We start from the raw sequence: 9,952 nt of genomic DNA on the forward strand, positions 1-9,952 counted from the left end.
AACATATCTGCTGCACCATCTGTATGAAGTTTGGTTTCAACTCAAAATTGTTCGCCGTAACAGAAGGACAAACAATGCTGGATCCCACTGCTTCCAAGTTTGGTCGGGCTAAATTTGATATGCTTTGTTGTTGATTCCCGGCCATTTCTTCCCCCTGGTTTACCTCAATACTGATTTCCACAGACTTGGCTTCGTTTAAATTGATTTGCCTCAATCACCTTTGAAAATATCTTTCGACTTCAGGACCGGGGCTTGCCAATGGAGTTGTTACTTCCTCGGGTCATACAAGTGTCCCTTCACAGAATAAGTTGAGGAAAAATCAGCTCATGATTCAAAAGTGAAATAAGAAAAGAAAAGATAAGATGAATGATCAAACAAACAAAAAGATATATTCACAAATATGAACAATATAGACAAACTAGGTCACCAGAATCCTAATTTTCCTAAAAGGCGCCAATCCTCGGCAACGACGCCAAAAACTTGATAAACTTTCTACAAGTGTATGGAACGTTACCAGTAATATAAAGTGGTACCCCACAAGGGGGTAGGGTTGTCAAACCTCAAGGACTGAACTTCTAGTACTAGTTGATCCTCTAATGTCTAGTTAATAGGAATGGTGATGAATGTATTAACTACTACATGAATATAAGCAAAAAGGGTGGAAGAACTAAGTAAACTAGTGTTGAGTTTTGATAACAAGAGAAGCCCCGGGATGATTCCTAAGTGCCCCAGATACTGACTTGAGTCTAATGCCTACCAAGGTATATTCTAAGATCCTTGTGGGTGCTCAAAAACAATGTTGCATCTACGACTATCAAATACACTAAGTTCTGCAAGTGTAACTACGGGCTTCATACACGCCAAGTTTTGCAACTACACTAAATAATCACAACTACAGTAATCTACACAAGCCAAGTTTTACACAAGCATCTATGCAAATCAAGCACGCCATGTTATGCAATACATGAATAAACACAAAAAACCAATAGAACTCCATAGGCATTAAAACTTAAGTGAATTCATACAAATGAGAAAGAAAAATAACATAAGGAAGAGAGACATCTAGATTTCCCCCTTTTCATAAAAACTTCTTAAATATATTTCAAGAGCTTCATGGATTGGGCAACTTCACTTCTCCAGTGTCTCTTACTTACCCTTGGCCTCCTTAGCTCGAGTGGTGGCGGATGATCATTGTTTCCTTGAAAGTTCCTCCCCTGGAGAAGAAAAATCTCAAACAAAAGATATCCATATACCCAAGATCTGGGTCATAAAGAGGACTTTTTAGGCTCGACACGGTCTAAGCACGGTTGTGCTTAGACATTGCTCTTCTTAAGGCTTCTGAGTGAAAAAGGGCTAAGTGTCATCCAGAAGAATCACGGGGAGAGCTCGGTTGTGCTCCACTCGTGCTCAGCTTGAGCACACTCATAAAAGGAGCACACGGACTGTGTTTCCCCTGAAAGTATAGGGTACTACTATCCCATAGTAATCATGGGAAGATAACACCCCCGTGTTGTGCCTGTACGCTCTCGTTGACAACCAAAGGAGTCTCAGACAAATAAAACCATGGGGAGATGGCACGCCGGTGCTCTGCTAGTGCTTGCATTGGACCCTTAGAAGAATTGTCTTCTTTAGTTGGTTTTGTCCTTGATTTCACTCCATATGTGTTACGAGCCCTAAAAACCTGCAACAGAGACAAACATACCCAGAATAGCATCATTCATAGATAAAATGCGCTAAAAGACAAGCTAAAGAGTGCATTGGAGCAAAATATGCTATAAAATGCACTCATTAAAGGCCTCAAACGAAACCTAATCCAAAATAGAACAAATATTCTACAAAATTTCAGATATCAAAAATCAAAATACAATGAAGTTCGAAAAGCAGAAAGTTTTCTAAATAAAAGGTTTTGGGTTAATATAGGTTTTAAAAAAAATAGGAACCTAAACTATACCACCTGCTACTTGACAATTGTTGCTAAGCTATACACTAGTCAACATTATCCTTGATCTGAAAGAAAAAAAATAATAACAACATGATAATGAGCTTTCTAGCCTAGTAAGAAACCTATTAAAACATTTTGGGATCATTCAGGTTTTCAACAATACATATTCAAATATCAACCAGAACTCCATATAGGACGTATCAAAATAGTATCCTGAGAATCATGATATATATTATATACCAGAATATAATATTGTTGAAAATTTCAAACTTTGAATCAGTGCAAATTAACAGAAATACAATTAGAGCTTAGCATATTTTCAAAAGTATATGTCTCCCAATAAACCATGAACAAAACAGAATATCAGAGGTCATGTGTTTATATACTCGGTGACCAGAGTTAAAATTTTAGAGATCATTTATTTATCATTAGTGACCCGAGCCTGAATATCAGAGGCCATTATTCTTCACCGATGGAACGGTTCGAAACAATAGTCTATTATCAGAGTACATGTCAACACGGTCAATGTTTAACCCCTAGTGACATGGTTAGTGTATAGTTAATTAAAGACATAATTTCTAAGTCAAAATAGTCAATGTCCGCAAAAACAACAAAAAATATCAAAGTTCAGCCTGAGCAAAGTACAAGGTAATTCAAAAGCAAATTTTAGCAGTTATATGATCACATTTTAGAATATCAAAATAAGCTAGTTATTTGAATCTAAACTTAGACAAATAATTATAAAAATCTTCAAATAATTAAAATTTTAAATAATTTAGGAAAATATGATAATCAGAAATTTAATAAAAATTATATAAGCAAGAATTTAATAAATGGTTAAATAATTAAGAAAAATATAAATTATCAGAAATTTAGTAAATGAACAATTTAAAATGATGTTTTAGCAAGAGTCGAAAAGTATATACATATACTGATATTTATATGTGGTTTACTTACCTGATACTCGTTAACACGGTAAACTTTACTTCTGACACCATAAAGCTTTTGGCATGACTTGTAATTAGGGAAGAAAGTCTAATAAAACACCAATAGGATAGATTTACAAAATGTAAAGGTATGTGAAGGATTCCAAGACACAAATAATTCTACAAAGGTAATGGGCTAGTGGGCCAGGATAATGCAAAAAGAGATTTCAAAAGGATGTAAAAGCCAAAAGGATCAAATTATTATTTTACTTCCCAAATTCGGATTCTTTCAGGGGTATAAAAGCAATTACCCAATCCAAAGGGCATAAAACAATTCTAACATAAACATTGAGTACTAAATCCCTCGTAACTTCACATATACTTTTCCAAATCACAAATTTTAAGATTTTGAGAACCGTAAACACCTAAAACTATGACATATCCAAAATTTACATATTTAGAGTACTACTCAAATTATAGCATCCAATTTAATCTCCAACTATTTTTTTAGACTTATAATTCAGACATACCCCATTCAAACATGCATATCTCTCAACCTATAATTCCAAAATCAGTAATATTTTATTGACAATTAGAAAATCTAAAAAGGAAGAAGCTTTTTATTTTTCACTTTACCCAATTCAATCTCCATGACCATTAAAATTGCCCTTCAATCTTCATGTTCTGCACATGAATTCCATCCGAGATGGTTATACTAATAGGGTTATACCTCACAAACCACACATGTATAAAATCTCAAATTTCACAGGCAATTAGGTAACATTAAAATATACGCCTTTCAAATTATCTATATCTAATTCATACTTTAGAATCATGAAAAAAAAATTAAAAACCCTCCAAAGCCTGCACAAAAATCTTATCCAAGATACTTGCATTTAGAGTCTATATCTTACAGGGATACAAAAAGAAAAGAAAAATCTGAAATTTGGCAGTAAGATAAACAAGATCACTATCTACAATTTTATATTTTGATTTCCTACAAAATATCTCTCTAGCTCTCCCAAATTAATTAGAGATCCCTGCTATATACAACCAGAAACCTTCTCAATCTAATAATTATCCTTAAATAACTCAAATTTTTCACATAAGAAGCATGGGTGGAAGCATAAGAATTTAATTTCAACTTTCTAATGAAAATCGCAAGATTTAAAGATCTATAATCAAGTCACAAGGAAAACTCTAACTAGCATCAAAACGTAAATATAAGAAAAAAAGACAAGAAGACAAAACCTTACCTCTGACAAGCCCTAATGGAGAAGCGATTTCATCTACGATCAGAATCTATGATCGGAGTGTGATGAGGGGATGGGAGAAGAGACAGACATAGTAGGGATATATATCTACTCTTTTTCTAACAAGAATGAGAACGTGATGATCGAGGGGCCGGGGGTTACGAAATAGGAAGGATTAGAAACAATGTTTTGAAAACCGGACCGGACCGGACCGGCCGGTCGGACCGGAAAAACCGGGAACCGGCCCATAGCCCGGTTCGGTTTTAGAATTAATGTTGACCAAATTTTGAACCGGTCAAACCCGGCCAAACCCGTGAACCGGCGGTCGGACTCAAAAACCGGATGGAACCCGGTTTTCAAATTTTTTTATTTTGTTTTATTTTTTTGTTTTTTTATTTTTGTTTTTGTGTTTTTGTTTTTTGTAAAAAAAGAACTTAGGGCATGAATTGGTTTTTTCTTTTCTTTCGATTTCATGATGCTCTTTGAGTCTTGATTTGTCCAAAAATATTGTTTGGATTTTTTTGGAACTTTGGAGTTTAGAGGTATGAGAAAATAAAAACTTGTAAATTGTTTAAGAGGTATAGATCATTTAGGACTTATTTTTATTTTTGTACTTTTTATTTTTAATGGTAATGATGATCAAATATGAGAATTAAATTAATCATACTTAGTTCTAGTTTTATTTTTGAATTTTTTTGTTCATGCCTTGTCTCATCCTCACATAATTAGTAATTTAATTAGTGATTTAATTTATGTAGTTATCATCATTCATTATTAATACATTAAGAAATAAAAGGTTTAGGGAGTTGTATTTGTTGCTTTATCTAGATTAATTATTTGAATCTTCAACCATTTTGATAAAATCATAATGATATTAAAATAACTATTTAAGATAATTATGATTAAAAATATAATAAAGTTTGTTATTATATAATATATATATATATTATATAATATTTAAAATAATTATTTATTTATGACGTCATCCGGTCCGACCAGAACGGGTCATCCGGTCAAACCGACTGACCCGTGACCCAAATATGAGACCGGTTCGCTATCCGGTCCGGTTTTAAAAACATTGATTAGAAAAATCAAGAAAATAATAATGATAATATCAAGGATTACAAAAAATTTAAATTTAAAATATGAAAATAAAAAAAAATACTTAAATGGGGTGGGGTCCATAGTTGTCACATCACCATTTGATGCCAAATATATTGAGTTACATGCTATTTCTTAACATCTAAGATTTCTATTTTATAATATTCATTATTTTAAAAAGTTATCTTGTCACTGACACGTAATCTGATTTTCTCAACTTTGATTGGTTGGTGAGGATCGCGAAGAAATAACATCACAAGATGACAAAAGAGTTTTATTTAGTGTTGCTGCTGATTTATTCTTTCTTTGGTAAGGACAAAAACACAAATCTAAAGAAATGAAAGGTTTCCAAGCTTAGCTTCTCATTCAGTAGTGATCACATCCAAGTAGTGTTCTTGGCCATAGTCACACTGTTTTAGGCTTGGAAAACCTAGTCTTAATATTTAATTAGCAAGAGGTTACTTTTACAACTTCCTATCCTTTATATTTGCAAGAAAACCTTTCTAATAACACGCATATTTTATATTATTTAATTGTTTAGAATGATCACTTTTACATTATAAAACAGGGCTGTCTCTATATACATAACACTTGAAAGAGATCATGGATGATATGTTAGACTATCAATCCATTGTCATCATAATACTCCTTTCATCAGTAACTCTTCTTCTAATTCTAGCTTTCAACTTCAAATTGAGGTCAAGAGGAAGGAAACTCCCTCCGGGTCCTTGGAGGATCCCGGTGATCGGAAACCTTCACCAGCTGGGCAAGTTACCTCACCGAACCCTCCGTCACCTTGCAGAGAAATACGGCCCACTCATGCACCTCCAGCTAGGCCAAATCCCTGCCATCATTGTATCATCTCCTGAGGTTGCTTCCGAAATCATGAAAACTCATGATCTTGAGTTTTGTAGCAGACCTTCCAATGTTGTCTTGATGAAATTCTCTTACAATGGATTAGACATCTCCCTTTCAAAGTACGGTGAGCACTGGAGGCAGATGAGGAGGCTTGCAACTTTAGAGATATTCAGCATGAAGAGAGTGCAATCCTTTAGGACTGTGAGAGAAGAAGAAGTCCATGTCTTGATCCAAAGTATAAGACAATATTCTTGCTCTCAAGGGCCAGTGAATCTAAGTGAGATGTTTCTTTGTATGACGAATAACATAATATGCAGACAAGTGTTCGGAAAAAGGTTTTCTGAGGACGGACAGTGCAATAGAAGCAAACTCCATGATCTTGTTATGGAGACGGTTGAGTTGATGGGAGGTTTCTCTGTTGGAGATTTCTTTCCTTGTTTGGGTTGCCTTAGTGTGATTACTGGTTTCCAAGGAAAGATTGAGAGGAACTTTAAGAGGATGGATGAATTTTTTGAGGGAGAGATTGAAGAGCATTGTTTGAGTTTGATGAATGATCAAGGAGTACATGATGATCAAGAACAAGAAGACTTCCTTGATGTGCTTCTTAAGTCACAGAAGGATTCTGCTAATCTTAGTTTTTCTCTGACCAGGGATCATATCAAAGCAATTCTCATGGTTAGTCACACTTCATCAATAATTTTTAGATTTTTTAAATTATTTTAATTATTTTTATTTTTATGTGGAGAACATAAATCATATACTTGTTAATGAATTCAGAAAATTAAAATAATAATAATAAGAAGAAAAAAGAATTGTAAGAGAGATTGATAGAAATCCCGCATTGGAATTCTCAATCATTCCACCGAGCTTGGTTTCTCACTCACTAGTGATGATATCGAAGAAATTCTCTCAGTTATTCATGTACACTTCACAAATTTTAGAGTTGTTTTAATTTTTATATGATATAGAAAACTCTTCTTGAACTTTCAGGATGATTTGTTTTTATTGAATTAAGTTGTAGTAGCTTTAGTAAAGGTGAAAATTAAACTAAAAATTATAGTTAATATATTTATTCACTGTTTTGTAGGACATGTTTCTTGCTGGAACGGACACATCTGCCGCAACTCTAGAATGGGCAATGACAGAACTTATGAGATGCCCATCAGTGATGAAAAAAGCACAAGATGAAGTTCAAGGTGTTGTAAAAAATAAAGGAAAAGTAGAAGAATGTGATCTTCAACAACTCCAATATCTTAAGTGCATCATAAACGAGACTTTGCGTTTGCATTGTATTGTTCCGTTACTACTCCCTCGAGAAAGCATGAAAGGGTGCAAAGTGTTTGGATATGATATCGCCAAAAACGTAAGAGTTTTAATAAATGCTTGGGCAATTGCTAGGGATCCGAAATTTTGGGAAAACCCTGAAACTTTCATGCCAGAGAGATTTGAAGGAAATGTTATCAATTATAGAGGCCAACACTTTGAATTCATCCCTTTCGGTGCTGGTCGAAGGATTTGTCCAGGAATGCAAATGGGAGTGTTTGCTGTAGAGATTGCATTGGCTAATATTTTATATCATTTCAACTGGGAATTGCCTTTTGGAATATGTTGTAAAGATATTGACATGACAGAAACATTTGGAATTGTTCTTCACAAAAAATTACCATTGTGCCTCCAAGCAAGGCCAACAAATATTCTAGTTTAAAGTCATGTATGTCTCTATGGTGTAACATCGAGTCTTATGAATAAAAATTAACATTTAATTTATATATTTTGAAATAAGTTAAATATTTCAATATAAAAAGACACTGTTTTTTTTTTTCTTGTAAACCCCTAATAAAGTGATTATAATTGTTTTATCACCCTACTTTGTAATCATCAATATATTCATTTATTAATTAAAAAATTGCCTTGGTATCTTAGTTAAATTTGTCTCGTCTCTGGGGACCATATTCATACCACTACCTTAATTCCATGAAGAAAGGCATAGGCAGACCTAATTATGAATGACCTGCGAAAAGTCATTTGGTAGTTTATTAATAGTCAATGAATGTGTTATTTAAAAACGAAAAGAAATGAATTGCATATTGCCTATTGCCTTTTGCTCTTTCATCTTTGAGGCAGATTCCTTTGAATGTCGATCCATTGTTTGCTCTTTCTATCCTTCTGATGGTCCCTATATGAGACATGGATTTCTTCTGCGGCGAATTATTTGTTTATATATTCCTTTGAATATATTAATGTCGTGTTATTTTTTTGTTTAAAAAATAAGAAAAAAAAAAATACAAGGCAATAGGCAAACAATTATAAACAAAGAAATTATTATTTGATGTATTAATTTTTTTTATAAATTATTTTATATAGTATTTTTTTTAAATATATATATTTTAGTTTTTGATTTTTTACAGATTAATTTATATAATATATAAAATTATATATTTAATAGAGTTTTTATAAACATTTATTATTTGACCCTAATTTTTAAAACTAAACTATAAATTAAGATATAAATAAATTTTAAAAATTTTCTAAATATTTTATTAATTAATTTTTCTTTATAATTCACCCCTAGCCTACATTGTCTAGCTCTGCCTCATATTTATTTATTTATACATATAAGGAGTACTTTGGGGAAATAGGATGGCTTGTTAATTGTTATAGTGTTGGAAGTTTCTCTTTAAGCACTTCCTTACCCATGAATATAATATATGATGCCATATGTATAATGGCAGATTTAGAGGGAGGTAAGGATGTGCTCAAGCACCTCCTTACCCATGAATATAATATATATATATATTATAATAATAATAAATAATACGGCTAATTAAACATGGATGTTTAAATATTTTTGTTTCAAAATTTTAAATTTAGATATACTTTTTATTGAACTTATCTGTCACACCCTGAACATAGCTCTATGGACCCGGGACGCCGACAAACGGTCATACACCTACAAGGCCGAAACCAATTAGATATACAAGGCCTCAAAACCTGATCCAAAACAAAACAAAGAATCAAACTCAGTGGATTTGAAAAACAATACAAACTTATTCATATAAAACATAGGCCCACAATAAACATGACTTATTACATCCTAATCCTCGACGATTGCTTAGCGATCCCCGCTAAGCTATTCGCCACTCAACTCTACTCTTGATCTGAAAAGATATTAAACAACAAATTATGAACTTGACAGCCCAGTAAGCACCCACTAAAAATTATAGAGATCATTTACAAAAAATCATAAATTATCAAAATCAAAATCAGAAATCAAATTTATATCAAATAAACACAGATGTCAAAACCAAGCATATAGGTCTCCCAAACAACTATGGCTAAAACAAAATAACAGAACTCAAATATTTACCCTCGGTGACCCGAGCCAAAATATCAGAACTCATAAGTTTACCCTCGGTAACCCGAGCCAAATTTATCAGAGACCGTTATTCTTCACCGACGTAAAGCGGTGGAAAACTATAGTTTCTATATCAGGGTACATGTCGACACGGTCAGTGTTTAATCCCCAGATACAGGGTTATTGCAAATTTAGTTTGGGGACTACGAGTACTGTGTCAAAATATTTCATGTTCACAAAGTAATAAATTGTCAAAATTCACATTGGCAAAATGGAAGTAATTTGCAATCGCGTGATCCCATTTTTATGATATCAAAATAAACCAGTTATTTTAATCCAAACATGAAATAATTTAAAAAAAAATATTAATAATAATTAATCAGAAATTAACTAAAAGATATCTGAAATTCAGAATTGAAGTAATACATATTTAGAGAAGTTGTCTAAACTTTAGAATTTAAATAATCTGAATTTAAATAGATATTCAAACCTTTCAGATAATTCTAATCCAAAATAA

General features: G+C 32.7%; 1 protein-coding gene and 1 long non-coding RNA gene across 2 annotated transcripts; one reads left to right on the forward strand and one right to left on the reverse strand.

Annotated features, from left to right (window-relative positions):
* Positions 1-996: 996 nt before the first annotated feature.
* LOC120283803 lies at positions 997-4,269 on the reverse strand. Its single transcript, XR_005543355.1, has 3 exons — positions 4,125-4,269; positions 2,900-2,977; positions 997-1,681 (listed from the first exon to the last, which is right to left on the reverse strand). It is a non-coding gene; the product is annotated as an uncharacterized LOC120283803 (long non-coding RNA).
* A 1,451-nt stretch (positions 4,270-5,720) lies between these two features.
* LOC120283338 (cytochrome P450 71A1-like) lies at positions 5,721-7,849 on the forward strand. The gene is made up of 2 exons (XM_039289990.1): positions 5,721-6,755; positions 7,168-7,849. Exons 1-2 carry the CDS (start codon positions 5,826-5,828, stop codon positions 7,783-7,785), a joined length of 1,548 nt encoding a protein of 515 aa, XP_039145924.1. The 5' UTR covers positions 5,721-5,825; the 3' UTR covers positions 7,786-7,849.
* The last annotated feature ends 2,103 nt before the right edge of the window (positions 7,850-9,952 follow it).

The sequence above is a fragment of the Dioscorea cayenensis genome, chromosome 19 (genome assembly GCF_009730915.1).
Source record: "Dioscorea cayenensis subsp. rotundata cultivar TDr96_F1 chromosome 19, TDr96_F1_v2_PseudoChromosome.rev07_lg8_w22 25.fasta, whole genome shotgun sequence".
Classification (NCBI taxonomy): domain Eukaryota; kingdom Viridiplantae; phylum Streptophyta; class Magnoliopsida; order Dioscoreales; family Dioscoreaceae; genus Dioscorea; species Dioscorea cayenensis.